This window comes from Eubalaena glacialis, chromosome 6 (assembly GCF_028564815.1).
Source record: "Eubalaena glacialis isolate mEubGla1 chromosome 6, mEubGla1.1.hap2.+ XY, whole genome shotgun sequence".
Classification (NCBI taxonomy): domain Eukaryota; kingdom Metazoa; phylum Chordata; class Mammalia; order Artiodactyla; family Balaenidae; genus Eubalaena; species Eubalaena glacialis.
The window spans coordinates 143589858-143607545 of record NC_083721.1 but is presented as its reverse complement, the minus strand read 5'-3'; the positions used below and the strand labels follow the sequence as shown (position 1 = coordinate 143607545).

General features: G+C 37.4%; 1 protein-coding gene across 5 annotated transcripts in view; it reads left to right on the top strand.

The window, feature by feature from the left end:
• TBC1D5 (TBC1 domain family member 5) overlaps positions 1 to 17688 on the top strand; it is a 542652-nt gene that overhangs the window by 442797 nt on the left and 82167 nt on the right. For all 5 annotated transcript variants that reach the window (XM_061194718.1, XM_061194716.1, XM_061194717.1 and 2 more), the window contains one exon: positions 2669 to 2754. In XM_061194718.1, coding sequence (XP_061050701.1) covers positions 2669 to 2754 — 86 coding nt within the window. The remainder of the gene's footprint in view (positions 1 to 2668; positions 2755 to 17688) is intronic.

The following is a 17688-nucleotide window of genomic DNA, read 5'->3' as shown; positions in this document are numbered from 1 at the left end:
ATCTTAATGTATAAAAGCATGTGCCCTTTTAGAATAAGTGTCTATACCCGTTGATTTCTATAGCCACATGTTGGTTTACAGACATATCAGACATTCAGTAGCTACAGCCACAGGTGGCCATTGAGCACCTGAAGTGTGGCTGGTCCAAACTGAGATGTGCTCTCAGTGTAAAATATACACTAGATTTCAAACACTTTGTACAAAAGAAAGCATGTAAAATATCTCTATTTTTTATATTGATTACATGTTAAAATGACAACATTTTGGATATACCAAATGAATCAAAATATTATTACATTTACTTTCACTCTTTTTTTTTCTCTTTTTTTTTTTAATGTGGTTGCTAGAACATTTTAAATTACATATGAAGCTTGCATTTGTGACCCACATTATATTTCTGTTGGACAGTGCTGGTCTAGACCATCCATGTGTACACATACTTCTGTTTTAGTAACAGTATCACCTTCTCAGATAGAAAAACCTATTGAATGACTTTCAACTATAACTTCTGGTTTTATTTTCTTACATTTCAAATACTATTTTTCAACATCATCTTTTGATTCTTTTTTTTCCATCCCAGTACAGTGGCACTTTAAACCGCCTCTCCTTTTGATACTAGTAAGTCTCCTAGGAATTTAAATAGGCCTCAGTGAAAGCAATACTTGAGCCTCATTCATATGTTCAAGTTAGATCATTATTCCTAATAATGGCTTTAAGTGCTTAGATAGATCAGCACTTCGTGTCTTGAATTGCTTGTCATTTCTTTATAAAGATGTTTCAAGAAATTGCTCCATGCATTCCCTTCTTTCATTGTTTTCTAGCAAAAAGGAACATAATCCTTTATTAATTTGTTGAAAGTCAGAGAAGAAAAGCCTTTTATAGTAGTGAAAACAAAATGTTTCCAGGTACTGAGAATAAAGAACAAAATTGGTTATGAGTGATAGTCCTACGAAAGTTAATTTTTAAAATAAATCATGAATGCACTGTCAGTCTGCCAGTGGCTTTGACCTCTATTTCTTTTTCCCGTTATGCTTGGGTCCAGGTTGTCATCAGCTACCAAGAGGAAACCTATGTAATTCCTAGAGAGCTAGAAGTTGCACTGTTAGACTTAATAGTATGGTAGTCATGGAAGCATCAGTTATCTTCATCAAGGCAATTCAGATTTGATTATTGTAGAACTGTGTTGAATACCAAACCAGTGGAGTAGTAGCTGGAGCTAAATCAAGGGATTGTCATTTTTGTCAGATGATTACGGCTGACTTGGAAGAGATATGAAAGGGTTGAGCTCTGTAAATATTCTCTTTTCAGCAGAAAAAGAAAAGGTCCATCATGGCCTTAAGATGCAGCTTGTTAGCTTGATGAATTTCAAACTATTTAACCTTAGCAATTATATACCCCCGCCTACATGCAAGTATATTCGTGCCTTGGGATTATGTCTCCAAGGACTGATATCAAAGCATATTGGTAATTTTCTATTAAGATAAAATGCAGCCTTTTTATGTCTAGTTAGATCTCTCAAAGGACAGGGCATGCTCTGGTTCAAAGTCCTAATTATTAACTTGAGTTATATGTTCGGGTAAACATTGGAACACATTTACTTATAAGTTTTTAAAAACTAATGAAAAATATATATAATTTAACCTTTCAGAGATGGTGGTATTCATTTAAGTTATGCTATTAACGTGTTACATTTTTATAAACTGGAAGTGTATTTGATTAATTTTTATTTGCCTGAGGGACTTGATACTTTTAAATAATAGACATATTAAATAATAGCAACCTATTTAAATAGACACACCCAACCTAATGATTCAAGGACATTTCTGCAAGTTTATAAATAATCCTAAATGCCAGAAAGTACAGTGTATTGCTGCTTTTAGGAAAATGTGCATTGGTCAGTTTGCTTTTGTATTTCCACTACCTGGGCACTTATTAAACTTGTATATAAGAGTAGATGACATAGAAACTGCAAACTTCAAAAGAATTGCTGAATTCTGAAATAACGCATTCATTTTAGGAGAAGAAAGACTTGGTGTGCCATCTAGTGGGCATATATAACACTTTGGTTATCAAAAACTAACTGAGTTTTGCTCTTCTTCAAAATGCAGCTTTCTTGACACTTTGTGTCTCCTAGGCCTTAGGCATAGATTATGCTGGTGTTAATCTCATATAATATTTCAGTTTTGTTGTAATTTTGTCTGATTGTATTTTGGAAAGGCGTATTGAAAATGGTCAAAATTATCAAAAAGAAATCTAATGAAAGGAATAAATCTATGTGAACTATGAGACAGGTAAAAACAAAATGTATTAAAACAATTTCAGTGTTTAATCAGGCTAAGATCAGCTAAGGCAAAACTTCAACAATAAAAACAAACAAACAAACAAACAAAAAAACAGGGAGTTCCCTGGCCGTCCAGTGGTTAGGTCTCGGCACTTTCACTGCTGTGGCCCAGGTTCAATTCCTGGTCAGGGAATTAAGATCCCACAAGCCATGAGGTGCAGCCAAATTAAAAAAACAAAAAAACCCAAGCACATTAATTATTAAACTTCATTATTATATGTATTTTTTCCTGAAAGAATATAAAAACAATTGTTTCATTCTTTTATGTGTTAATGTATAATTTAAATAGCTTTATACATTTTAATTTACCGCTTTTTTTTTCTATAGAAAAATCCAAGACCAGTGACTTATCAATTCCATCCAAATTTAGATTATTACAAAGCCCGAGGAGCAGACCTCATGAATAAAAGCCGGTAAGTCCTCTTTCTCTGATGAAAGTTATAAGTCACTAAGATATTCTTGGAGATCGTCAGGAAATTTTACACATTTGCTGAAAATAATTTCCCAGATTTGAGTATACCAATGGTTAATGCATGTAATGAATCTTTGTAAAATAAATTATCTGAGGTTTTTTTTAAGGCATGAGCAAAGGATATATGTTGATGTCAGTGGTAAGATGAAAAGTTAAATAAATGTAAGAGTACTTGTTACAGATTGAAGTTTGGCAACTTTGTTTTTCTAACACTAATAAACCTGAATAAATTGTGCCTGCTTGTGCAATCTCTTTCTAGATCCTTGCTGTTGATTGAAAAGAAGCAGTTCTATAATATATGTTTAAATTATTTCAGTAACAAAATTAAAATTGGGTTTCCCAACTGTCTTTAGAACTACACAATAAGCTTATAAATGCATCTTGTGTGTGCATTTGTGATTACATACATAGAAATTTTAAGGGTCACTGTAGGAATAAAAAAACATTAAAATCCTACTTTTAAAAGAAATTAACACTGGCATAAAGGGTTGATGAACAGTTTTGTTCTTTCATAATACTATACTCAGATGTCTCAAGAGTTAACTCATCAAACCAGAACCATCTCAAATTAGAACATAATTTCAAAGTTTACTCTGGTAGACTAAAATGTTAGTCATGATAAATGCTGCAAGTTGTCCGAATTTTCTTCCTTAAGCATTTTGCCTGTGTGCTAGCTTTTCTTCAGCAGAATTCCAACAACCTAAATATACATGGTTGGAGTACACATACATGATGTGTTCTGCTCTTACTTGGAGAGTTTTAAAAAAAGACATAATTCCTGACACATCGAAACTCATCGTCTGAGGGGTGAGAAGGATTTTATAAGAAAGCAGCTAAATTTAAACTTGCATTTTGAACTCTTAGTGTAATGTTATTTTTAAATTACCCATCCTTCATTGAAGTCCATCTCATGTTTTGAAGGGCTGTGTAATTATGAGACCAGTTCTGTAGCCCATGAGGCTTCTGTGAAACTCTTTTCTGCTTGTTCATTTCATCTGATTCTTGGTTCACAAATAAAAGGTTTTTCCCTATAGTCACTTTGTTCATTTAATTTAACAAATTATTCTTGAGTGCCAGACTCTCAGTATTCTAGGCATTGGAGATAGTGAACAAACCAGACAAAAATCCTAGCCCTCCGGAATCTTACAGTCTAATCACTTGTATTTCCTCCCTGTCAAGTATTTAGTTTTGATATGTTTTTTAAAAAGTATATTTTAGGTACTTTCTTCATACAAGATCTTTCTAGCTGGAGTTCCTTCTTCTCTCCCCTAATCTCCACCCTGCACCCCTTGCCCACCACCTCCCCCAGGTTAGTTTTCACAGGACAGCCTGTAAACTCTCAGTTTCCAGCAGATTAGATCACACTCCCACTTGAACCTCCAAAGGCTTCCTAATACCTCCCATAATCCAGTCTTCTTCCCTTGCCCCTCCCCTAGTGACCTCATCTCCTCCACCCTCCCCTTCTCTTCCCTCTTGCTTGAGCTTGCCTGGGGCCATAGTGCTTCCCTGTTCTCCTCCCACCTCCCCTCTTCCTTTTCAGCTTCATGATTTATGGCTCAGCACAAATATCTCACACAAGTCAAGCCTATCTCTCTCTCACAGTTTTTTTTTTTTTAATTTTATTGACATATAGTTGATTTACAATGTTGTGTTAATTTCTGCTGTACAGCAAAGTGATTCAGTTATACATACATCTACATTTCTTTTCCATTATGGTTTATCACAGGATATTGAACATAGTTCCCTGTGCCATTCGGTAAGACCTTGTTGTTTATCCATTCTCTGTATAATAGTTTGTATGTGCTAATCTCAAACTCCCACTCCATCCCTCCCCTCCCTGCTCCCCCTTGGCAACCACAAGTCTGTTCTCTATGTCTGTCAGTCTGTTTCTGTTTTGTAGATAGGTTCATTTGTGTCATATTTTAGATACCATATATAAGTGATATCATATGGTATTTGTCTTTCTATTTCTGACTTACATCTTCTTTTTCCATTCATCTGTCGATGGACATTTAGGTTGTTTCCATGTCCATGTCTTGGATATTGTAAATCATGCTGCGATGAACATAGGGGTGCGTGTATCTTTTCGAATCATAGTTTTGTCTGGATATATGCCCAGGAGTGGGATTGCAGAATCATATGGTAGCTCCATTTTTAGTTTTTTGAGGAACCTCCATACTGTTCTCCATAGTGGCTGCATCAATTTACATTCCCACCAACAGTGCAAGAGGGTTCCCTTTCCTCCACATCCTCTCCAGCATTTGATATTTGTAGACTTTGTGATGATGGCCATTCTGACTGGTGTGAGGTGGTACCTCATTTTACTTTTGATTTGCATTTCTCTAATAATTAGCAATGAGGAGCATCTTTTTATGTGCCTGTTAGCAATCCGTATGTTCACACAAGCCTCTCTTGACCTCCCTTTTGTCTTCACCTCCCTTGGTCACTCTCTACCCCGTTGCCCCCATCTTATTTTCATAACATTCTTTACTCACAGAAGCCATAGACATATGTATCATCTACCTCCCCAACCTCCCCACTGAAGTCAAGCCCCCTGCAGGCAGGTCCCTTGTCTTACTCACTACTTGAGGGCACCTGGAATAATCCTGGCTGGTGTGGGGAGGTTACTCAGTATTTGTTGTATGTATACATGATTCTATTTTTACATTTTTCAACATCTACTTTTTTTTTTTCAAAGAAGGAAATAGACTGTACCCTTTCCTTTTCCCCCTTCATGTTTTATCTTTCTTCCATTGAGCTTTCTGTCCCAGCATTTTTCTTCTCAAAAATGTTGGTTCTGTTTTATGTATTTCCTTGTAAGCACACTGAGATTCTTATACAAAGTAACATTGTAAGGATGCAAGGCAGATTTCTCATCATCACTGTTGCAATTTCAAAGCTTGAAATTGAAACTGAACCAAATAAAGTGTAGTGTGTGAAGACATCACAGACCAGTAAATGAGGAAAGAAAGAGTTCAGAGATGGTACTGGGAAACTTGACAAATCTTTTGAAAAGGTATCAACTTATAAACTTAACACACACCAGAATAAACTCTGAGTTAATCAAAGTTCACTCAAACAAGCAAACATAGAAATAAAACACAAATGTCTATCTGACCTCTAGTTACTAGACTTTTTAGCCTTAAAAGTAATGGAAGAAATCACAAAGGGAAGGACTGGTGGATTTTACTACACAACTGTTTTTAAGTAGATGTCAAAAATAAAATAAACTGAATCAAAAAGGAAACAGAAAATTGGGAAAATATTTGTAGTATAAATGACTGACAAACTATAATATCATTAATGTATAGAAACTTACACAGTTCAGTAAGAAACACAAGATCTGTTTCAGGGGCCATCACATCTCCTGCCATACTCTTCTCTGCCCAGAGGATCTCAGCCCAGGTTCATGGCTTTACATTCCATTTATGACTGAAGGGTCCTTCACTTATATCTTCTGTCTGACCTCTTCCCTTGAACTTCAGACTCACATGCTCCAAACTAAACGCTTGGTTCCACCTCCATACCCCTGTTGTTCCCCCAGTGTTTCTGCATCACAATGAATGTCATGACCCAGTTGATCAAGCCTTAGAATTGCCTTTAACTCTTCTTTTTCTCTGACATCACACGTCAAGTGCATCAGCAACTCCTGTTCAAACTATATCCTGAACTAAGTCACTTTCCTCTCTCTGCAGTGGTGGCACCAAGTCACGTGGCCTTGCCCATCTCACCCCCACGGTCTCCTAACTCATCTCCCTGTGCAAGTCCGATCATATCACTCTTCTGCTCAGAGCCCTTCAGTGGCTTCCCAGAACATTTGGAGTCAAATCCAAAGCCTTTTCAGTGGTCTGCAAGGCAGGCTCTACATGATCCGGCTCCTGTCTCTCCAACCCCACCACCCTGCTCTCTTGTTCACTGGACTCCAGCCACACCAGACTGCTTACCATCCCTCCAGCTCTCGAACAAGTTCCCACTTCAGGAGCTTTGAGCTTGCTTTTCCCCGTGTCTGGGTTCTTCCCCAAGAATCCACATGGCACACTTACTGCTCAGTCTGTGTTCAAATATCGTCTCTTCAGAGAACCTCTCTTCGACTGCCCTGTCTAAAATAATGGACCACTTTACTCTGTCCCTTTAATTTGCTTTGTTATTGTTTTTGTGGGGTTTTTTTTAATAGCTGAAATGGTATTTTTAGTTTTTTATTCAAAAATTGTATTCAGCTTTTTGGTTTGTTTTTATAGTTTGTTTCTTGCATTGAAATGTAAACTCTGCATGTTTGTCTTGTTAACTGTCATATCCTCAGCACCTAAAATAGTGCCTAGAATATAGTAGGCACTCAATGAAAGAAGGATTGCAAACAGCAAATAACCATTTAAAAAGCTGTTCAAACTCATAATTAATCAAAGAAATGCATAATTAATTAAAACACCTATGAAGCACCGTTTTTCACCTTTCAAATTAGCAAATTAAAAATAAACGAGGCAGAGATGAGTAAATCATCACGATCTACTGTACGGCCTAGGCCCATAGTTAATAATACTATATTGTGTACTTAAAATTTGCTAAGTGAGTAGATCTTGTGTTCTTATCACAAAAAATAAAATAAATAAAAATAGTAGTGATAAAGAGGGTGGGAGGAAACTTTTGGAGGTGATGGATAGGTTTATGGCATAGATTGTGGTGATAGTTGCACAGATGTGTACTTATCTCCAAACTTATCAAGTTGTACACATTAAATAGGTACAGCCGTTGTATGTCCGTTATACCTCAATAAAGTGGTTTTGAATGAATGAATGAATGAATGGGCAAGCTAGCACCGGTGAAGGTGCACGGATATCCTTAGTCACCAATATAGGGAGTGTAAGTTGAGACAAGCTTGGTAATCTTGCCAAATAGTACTCCCAATTCTGTGTGTAGCCCTCATAACTACCACATTATTCCCCAGAGGTTTGTTTATCGTGCCACTACTTTATCCGTGATCAGAAACTATTGTAGCTGCAAAACCCTTGGGAAAGTCCCCCTTTAGCTATTTAATGCCTAACATGCTTTTACCAGGCTGGACCCTTCAGCCATAATTAGCCTTGCAACTACTTTCTTAGCTGTATAGAGGCTATTAAAGAGTTAATGCATTGGGACTCTCACTGAGCAGCAAGACAGGTAGTGGGGATGGTCTAGAGGGAATATATATCCTCATGGGGGAACCCTGAGCAGTGATCAGTTAGCAGAGGACAGACAAGAGGCAGGCAGACACCTGGAAAGCAGGGAGCTAATACTTGCTACGTCTATGGGAATGGACTTCTATTTGCGTTGCTTATCCAAATGAGGGATGAGGATGCAAAGATGACATGTGATTTTGAGATAAGAATATCTCTAGAAATCAAGAAGCCTGATTTCTCTTCTCTGCTTTACCATGGATTGCTATAATTAAGTCTTTAAACGCAAGTGCCTAGGTATTTTAGTGGTAGATTTTCCATTACGTGTGTGGGTAATATTCACTGTGCTCTGATTTTACTTACTTGCAAATTTCTCTTTAAAAATGGGAATTGACATTTTCTTATTCATTCAATATTTGAGCTCAGAACAATAATTTAACACTCAAATCCTGCTCCAATTCTGTCCTTAAATAACCATAAATTGCTGCTATATATATTTAAAATTTAAAAAAAAAGCACATCTAAATTGTGACCGGTCTTCAGAAAGACCCATCTGATTTACTCAGGAATCTATGACCACTGAAATGCCCAATTGAGAAGTCATGGAACAGAATTTCATAGTTTTTAAATACTGCAACCTCTTATAGTAAGAGTAGAATCTCATACCTTCTTTATTCCAGAACATTCATGGGTTTTCTGTTTTGAAAATGACACAACACAATTTCTCAGAATGTGTAGTTTTTATCTGCTCTGCAGCGGTGATGAAATAATCACACCTGAGCTGTCAGCAGTGACTCAAGGCCACGTGTCCCTTTATCTAGTGGTGCCTTTTTACAGACTCCACAACTATAGGTCTTTTAACTTGCTTAAGCAATTTCATATCACCAAAGTTAGACATTTTGCTTGATTAAATGAGGCCTTGGTAGAGATGGAAGAAACCCAGCTCAGTTCCTGATCTGCCCACTCACCAGGTCAGCAATAGCATTCTCTGTGCTAATATTCCCAGCTTTCCTCTGCCTTGTGTCAGAGCTTAAACAACTTAACTGATACCAATAATGAAAGATTCCAGAATTAGAATTCTGGCAGGTAGACCCTCTACAAAAGGCCCCTTGTCAGGATCCCTGCATGGGATCCAGCAGGAAGCCAGGGAAAGATGATTCTAATAAGAGTGTTCGCTGGGCTTTGAAGATGTTCTCCACATTGCTCAGCTGGGCCCCAGGTGACGAAGTAGTGATGGCGTCCAGTCCATTTTTACCCCAAGAATGCCTGATGGCCAATAATTTTCCATCTCTCCTTGGGATCAGGATCTGCCTCAGCCGAGGAGCGTTCTTCTCAGGACCTGGCCTAACAAGAATGTCCTAGAAATTACGTGACCCCAGGAAGCTCAGGAATTCTTCTACCCGTTGTCACCTTATGCTAGAATTTGAGCTTTGTGAGAACAGAGACCACATCTGCCTCTGCCGTTGCTGTTTCCTCAGTACCTGGCACAGAGAACACATTCAAATACTGGTGAAATGATTGAATGCTTTCTAGCCTCATTTATAGAGTAATCATATGGATGTCAGGGACTGAATCCTAGAATCTTCATATTGCCAGGGCCTAGCACAGTACCCGGCACTGTTTCTGGTATTCAGTGAGTATTTAGTTTAATGACTGAATAAATAAATACTGTTTTGAATACCTAAAAGGCATTGTAAAATTCTTCTGGCCAATTTCCATTTTATATGGTCCACAAGAATTTTTAAATTAGGCTTTATTATATTTACTCAGAAGTATTTTATTGCTAAAATATGGTAAAGAAATAATATGCTAATGATATTTCCCAAGTCAGGAAGCCAAGAAGTCCATGGTTATAGTTCATTAGTAGTGAACTGGCTAATCAGAATTTTAAAGGACACTGATTTCTATATAAATGTAATTTTGTGATACTTTCGTGCTCAAATAAGAGTTTGTGCTATAAACACTTCTATGTCTGAAATGCCCTTTCTCTTGTATCAAAGAGAGTTGTTAATTCCTAACCAATTTAGGTAAATTGGTAACACTATCTCCTGTTTAGGGCAGAGTAAATAAATCTTTCTCCTGTTTTAAAAAATTTAAGTGTGATTTGTACACAAAACACAGATCTTAAGTGTTCAGTCTGATGAGTTTTGACAGCTGTGTATACCCCTGTAACCACCATCTAAAACAATATATCTGGAGTGAACATTTCTTTCACCCGAGAATTCCCTCGTGTCCCTTTACGGTCAATTCCAACCCTTCATCCCAAGGCAACCGCTGTCTGATTTCTATTACCTTATATTAGTTTTGCCTTTTCTTGAGCTTCCCGTAAATAGAGCCACACAGTATGCACTCTTTTTGGTCTAGCCTTTCTCATTCAGAATAATGTTTTTGCAATTCATGTGTGTTGTTGCATGTGTCAGTAGTTTCTTCCTTTAGATTGTTGAGTCGTATTCCACTATATAATGTATCACAAGTTGTTTATCTATTCTCTTGTTGATAGATACTGGGTTATTTCCAGATTTGGGGTGTTATGAACAAGACTGCTAAGAGCATTCTTGTACAGGTGTTTTGATGTTTTTGTTTGTTTTTGGTTTTGGTGTTTATCTTTCCCTTGGGTAAACACTTAGAAATTAAATTGTCCTAATGGATAGATCTATGTTTAACTTTATAAGAAACTACAAACTGTTTTACAAAGTAATTATACCTTTTTCCACTCTCATCAGGAATATATGGGGGTTCTAACTGCTCTTCATCTTTGCCAACATTCACTACTGTCAGTCTTTCTGATTTTATCTATTCTAGTTGGTGTGAAAATGGTATCTCATTGTGTTTTAATTTGCATTTTCCTGGGCATCTTTTCATAGCATATTGGTGATTTGTATATCTTCTTTTGTGAACTGTCCAGGTAGTTTGCCTGTGTTTAATGGGTTGTTTGTCTTTTTGTTCTTGATTTGTAAGAATTCTTTATATATTCTGGATAGGAGTCTTTGTCAGATAAATGTACTGCAAATATTATCCTCCCCCAGTATGTGGCTTGCCTGTTCATTTTCTTAGTGATATCTTTTGATGAGCGGAAAATTATTATTTCAATGAAGTTTCTTTTACCAGTTTTTTTCTTCTATGGCTAGTACATTTTATTTTCCTATTGAAGAAATCTCCTATCTAAGACTCACCTTAGTCTTCATTGTTGAGGGTCCTTAAGACCACACTCAGCTTCGATGGTTCACTAGAAGGACTCACAGAACTCAGAAAAGCTGATAGACTCATGTTTATAGTGTACTGTGGCAAAAGAATATAGATTAAAATCAGGAAGAGAAAAAGGTTGGTGTTGTCGACTGAAAATATGCACAACCTAGAAGCTGAGGGTTATGTTTTATTTGGCGGACTTTCTGAGGTCTTCAAGCCAGGGAGACAGGACTCTCAGATCACTCTGAGGGACTGCTCTGAAGAGGCAAGGGGGGAGCCAGGATATACAGTAGTTTTTGCAACAAATACCAGGTAGTCGGAACATCAAAAGTTTACTGTTAATTAAAGAAAACCAGACATCTCACGTTAAAGAATGTAGCGCTTTTCTATGTATGGGAAGATGCAAGAGTCTGGGTTCACTGAAATCATTGCTTTGATATGCACCTCAGCTACCTGGGGCCAGCATCCTGTGCTTTCTCATCCAGGGTCTCCTCAGGGTGCACCGTCAGGGTGGCTGCAGCAGTTGACTGCTAGATGATGGGCATTTGGTTTCCATCCTGAGTTTCCTCAGGGCTCACCATTGGGGAGGCTATAATGTGATGGCTTGATGGCTGCAGCATCCTTTGTTTACTGACATGGCAGGCAACATTTTTCACTCACAGTCTAAGAGAAACCAGGTACAACTTTCCAGGTGTCCACTCCCAGTGGAGTGCTTAAATCTCCTGGGAACCATGTAGGGCAACACATGTGAAGTGTCGCCAACCAGGGAAGCTCACGCAGGACTTGGTGACCCCAAGGTTTGTTATTAGAGGTCAGTCATGTAGTCATGAAGCAACCATGTGACTAACATTAACTACTCCATCTCCAGTTCCCTCCAGAGGTCAGACTGATATAGTGTGGCAGGGGCCCAGGTTGAACAAAAACAGACTTTTACCATAAATCTGATTGTTAGCATAAACTTTGGTGTGGCTCAAGGCCCCAGGTCTACAAAGACACTTTTATCAGGCAGGATATTCCAAGGGCTAGAGGTTATCTCCCAGTTGCCCCTTGAGGGCCAGTCCTAAACAACTTTGGAGTGTGCAGGATTTGGGCAGTCCAGGCCCGCTTAGTTAGCCCTTTACTGTACAGTCTCAAAGATATTCTGTATTCTTCTAAAAGCTCTGTGGTTCTAACATTTGTATTAAATCTGTGGTCCACGTCAAATTAATGTCTGTGTGTGGAGTGAGGTAAAAATTAAAGTCCATCTTTTTCCATAGAGGTATCCAGCAGTTCAGTACCACTTGTTTAAAAGTCTTTCCTTTCCCCATTGAATAAAGTGGATCCTTGGTTGAAAATCAATTGACTATATAGATATGAGCCAATTTCTGGACCTTCTATCCTTTCTCTAGTACCACACTAGCTTAATTATGTAGCTTTATAGCAAGTCTTGATTTTAAATAGCCTGAATCCTCCAACATTATTCTTTTTTCATTATTTTGGCTATTCTAGGTTCTTTGCATTTCCTTATAAATTTTAGAATCTACATGTCAATTTCTATAAAAATTATTGGGATTTTGGTTGGAATTACATTGAATCTATAGATCAATTTGGAAAGAACTGATACCTTAATATTATTGAATTATCTAATCCATGAACATGGACTATCTCTTCATTCAATTAGTCTTCTTCACATTCTCTCAGTAGTGTTTTATAGTTTTTAGTGGAGAAGTCTTGTATATTTTTTTTTCAATTGAGAGAAAATAAATTCCTCTTTTTTTCTGCATCTAACCTGTTCCGTTCTGTGGCTGTACTTTTTTTAATGTGACTGTTTCCTTGGACTTTTATGTGCACTCACACATTTATCTTTATTGGCTCACATACCTCCTTCCTTAAAACTCTAACAGTTGATTCTTCATAAATGTTAAGTACAGCTGCTTGTGATTTTTTTTTAAATTGTGAAGATATATAGTGATTCTCAAAGTGAAGGTAGAGAGGTGAAGAGGGCAAAACTCCCCACCAGGTGGGCATCTCAGAATTGTTTCCTCTTCCATTCTGATGTATTTCCCTAGGCCAGAGACTCCCATGAGCCACAGTTAACGGGAGAGATTTGTATCCCTCTCAGATACTGGGTCAGAAAATAAATTAGTTGAAAACCACCACTCTAGAAACCTCAAAATTTATTCCTACAGATATGTCTTGAGGAGTTTATCTCATGATTTTATACAACCACGATTAATGTGTAATTGCTAATTATTTGTTATATTAAACAAATATTACAAATTGTGTTCAGACCCAATTAGGTGAGCCCCACAGTCTAGCTTATATCCACCCTCTCATGAGGGCTAGCTTTTCTATCCCTAACAAGCACTCCTTTTACTTCACATAGCAGTCACAAAGATTTACATGCCACACGCAAAATAAACATGGTCTTTATAGATGAAAGGAAACATGTTTCACTTGAAAGGCAGATTCCTAAGGAATAAGTAATAGGAAACTAACTTTTATCACATAGTTTTTATAAAGGCCTATAAAATCTTGAGTTTCTTGAGATGTGGAGAGAGTTCATTTTCTAAGATAATAGGAACCTCACAATATGGCAAACAAATTAGAATTAGTTACAGATGTCTTTCATTGAAGCAAATTCGATACACTCAACCTTAAAGGTAAAGAATTAAGAAAGTTGGAAACCAATTCATTTTATAGAATTTGAGACCTTCAGCTTAGAGACTTTGTGAGAAGTACCCCATGAACGTTAGCTCAAATGTTAGAATCATTTGGAAAAGTATCGTTTTGCAACCATGACAACTGTTTTAAATTTCCAAATAAAAGATAGATGTATATAATAAGCATTCTGAAAGAGGGAAATATGAATCATAATCCATTCAGGGTATGTCAATAATGACAGACTAGAAAATTACAGAGATGCAAAGAGAATATTTTTTCTATCCAAAAACCAAAGTCACATATTTATATTTACTTTTTCCAGCTACTCCTTGCACTTAAGAAGATAATTTTAAAGTAAGTTATATGTTTTTATGATGGAAAAAAGCATAGGTAGGATGAGGTGAGAATATGATAGAAAGAAAAGGAGATTTTGATGGAAGCAAAAGGAAAAGAATAGAGCAAAAAGGCCTCAGAGGGAAGATGAACCTAGAGGAGGAAGGAGAGGCAAAAAGAACAGAATAGAAACTGAGGGTGGAAATAAGGAGGCAGGGCAGACAGGTAGGCCCCTGAGTTTGAGATGGGTTTGGACAGCATCCCTCAAGGGCCCACACTATCATTCAGGCCTCTTTTTGGTCCTGTAATCTTAGCAGGATAGTGAATGTGATGGTAGAAGCCATTTGGCTCAGCTGATCACAGGCTGTCAGAGTCAGAAGGGGCTTTAACTGAACCCTGCCTCTCACCCATGCCAGGGCCAGGGAGCCTGTGTGTCTGAAAATGATTTTCTAATCTCAACTTACTTCCAGAAACGGAGCTCTTACTATTTTAAATTGAGCCTGTGAAATCACTAGAAAGGATTTCCTGTGTCATAGCCTTTTAACTGTCTTCTGTTACTCTCTGTAACTTTTGTAAACTTATTTTTTAAAACCACGCGAAGAAGCGCTGCTTTCCCTCATGGCAGCTCTCACAGTATTGGAGGACTTGCTTCCCTGCTTTTTTAGCCATTTCTCTTCCAGCGTAATTTTCATACCTCCCTACTGTTCTACTCCATTTTATAGACACAAAATTCAGTTCTGCCAGAAATTAATGCATCACCAAAACAGTCTGCCATGATTGTACAGTTAGTTACCTCCTGCAGTGTAGACAGTCAGCTAGTATTTCTAGCCACATATTATATTTACTATTAAAGGAAAACGTGTTTCCTATAAGAGGATAATATATACTTACTATATATAGGTACCATATTTACTTTTGAGGGATAATTTCACAGGGTACAGAATTCTAGGTTGGTGGGTTTTTCTCTCAACACTTTACATATTCACTGCACTCTCTTCTTGCATATGTGGTTTCTGAGGATAATTAGAATGTGGTTCTTATTTTTGCTCCTCTATAGGTAAGCTGTTTTTTTTCCTCTGGCTTCTTTCAGGATTTTTTTTTTTTTCTGTGATTTTCCATAGTTTAAAAATGATATGACTAAGTATAGTTGTTTCTTTGGCATTTTTTTTGCCTGGTGTTCTCTGAGCTTCCTGGATCTTTGGTTTGTTGTCTGACATTAATTTGGGAAATTCTCAGTCATTGTTGTTTCAAATATTTCTTCTGTTCCTTTCTCTCTTTCTTCTCCTTCTGGTGTTCCCATCATGTGAATGTTACATCTTTTAGGGTTGTCCCACAGTTCTTGGATATTCTGTTCTGCTTTTTCTGTCTCTTCTGTTTGGTTGGGGAGTTTCTATTGAAATATCCTCAACCTCAGAGATTCTTTCCTCAGCCATGTCCATCAATAATAAGCCCATCAAAGACATTCTTTGTTTATGTTACAGTATTTTTGATCTCTGTCATTTCTTTTTTTTTTTCTTAGAATTTCCTCCTCTCTGCTTATATTTCCTATCTGTTCTTGCATGCTGTATACTTTATTCCTTAGAGTCTTTAGCATTTTAATTATAGTGATTTTAAATTTCCAGTTTGATAATTCCAACATCCCTGCTATATCTGAGTCTGGTTTTGAAGCTTGGTCGCTCTCTCTCTTCAAACTATGCTTTTTGCTTTTTTAGTACATCTTTTAATTTTTTTTTTTTTTAATAGTTGGACACGTTGTACTGGGTAAAAGGAACTCCAGAAATAGGCCTTCAGTAATGTGGTGATAAGGTGTGGAGGAAAGGAAGCATTCTACAGTCCTATGATTAGGTCTCAGTCTTTTAGTGAGCCTGGGCTTCCAGACTGTGAACTTGACACATGCCTCTCAGCTGCAGCCCCCACTAACGTCGGGTGGAACACGATGGCTAGAGGGGGCTGTGGTTGGGTACTTGCCTTCCCCCAGGTCAGTTAGGCTCGGCAAAAAACCCTGTAGCTTGGACTCTGGTTAAATATTTCTCCTGAGGGCAGACCATTTGAGAAGAACAAGATGCTCTGGTGTATTTCAAATGGTTCCTTTTCCTTCCTCTACCCCTGCCAGAAGCACAATTTTTCTCCCATATTTACCATGAGAACCTGGTAGAGCTCCAGGAGGTAAAACTCGCTGAAGTTTGGGCTGCCCCTCCAACCCTCCTGACTGGGTCCCCTTGGAGATTTTAACTCTCAAGTTTGTCCACACTGAGCTTCTAGCAATTCAGCCACAGTTCCAATTTCCCTACCCCAGCACTGGTTCCTGTGGGTTTCTGCTCTGGTAGGTCGTGATCCTCTGTATTCACCCGTCACTCTCTCCAATCTGGGGGACAGCAGTTTGCCCTTTGACCTCACTTCTCTTACGGATCTAAGAAAAAAAATGTTGATTTTTTTTTCAGTTTGTTCAGCTTTTTACTTGTTGTTAGGACAGTGTAAAGACTTCCAAGCCTTTTACACGCTGGTCTGGAAACCCAGAAGTTCACTCGTCTAGAATTAATGCAGCCCAAGAATCTTATTTTTCTCCTGCAACAGCATTATGGGCTCAGATTAGCCTTGTAGACCAGACCAAAACATTCATGTTTGAGAGCTTGACTTTTTTTTTTTTTAATATGAACTCACGTTAATCCATGCCTCCCTATTCTATCTGTAATGAGCAGTTGTCAAAAGTTTTAACCTAAGTGCATAAGCTTTTATTTATCTTCATTAAATTTTATCTGTTTCATTTATTTCTCATGCTACCCTGTTGAGAGTATTTTAAATTTTGATTATTTTATCTGATGTATTGGGTGCCTCTGCAGCTTTTGGTCTAAAATTCATAAGCCCATGTTCTCTTTCTTCAAGTCTTAAAACTATAGGATATTCTATCTCAAAGGGACACAAAATATCATATAACTCAGCCCCCATGGTTGAAAGATAAGGAAACTAAGGTCCAGACAACAGGCTAAATAACTCTTCCAAGTTACGTAACTCAGTGACAGAAGATTATGACCTTAAAAAAAAGGACTGGTGAGGAGGTCTGTGAACCAAGTCTGAGACACATGTCACCAGAGGGGTGCTAGAACATTCAGCAGTACACGTGAGGTACAGTTGTTCAGCTGTAACTAAGTGTGTATTATCCTCCATTATATTCACTGCACCTTGATAAAATCCGACAGAGGTCAACGCTTCAGATAAGAAATAAAGTTGTCTTAGAATGACTTGTTTTTAGTGAACCAGACTGGCTACTTGTAATAAACTCAACCATTTCCAAGTAATTAGTAAAAATATTTGTATAAACCAGTCTATTTTACAGTTTGGTTTCCACAGTCCTTTTGAAAAATCAGAATATTTCCCCACTTCCATTCTTCTGATATTTCTATTTTTATTTAATAAAACAAAATGAGTAATACACTTAAGACAAACCCAACTGTCTAAAATTTTAAATGTATCTAAATAACAATTGAATCAACAGACTATTTGAAAATGTGGGGGAAAATCTTTGATGCAGTTGCTTTATTTTTTTAAAATATTTATTTATTTTA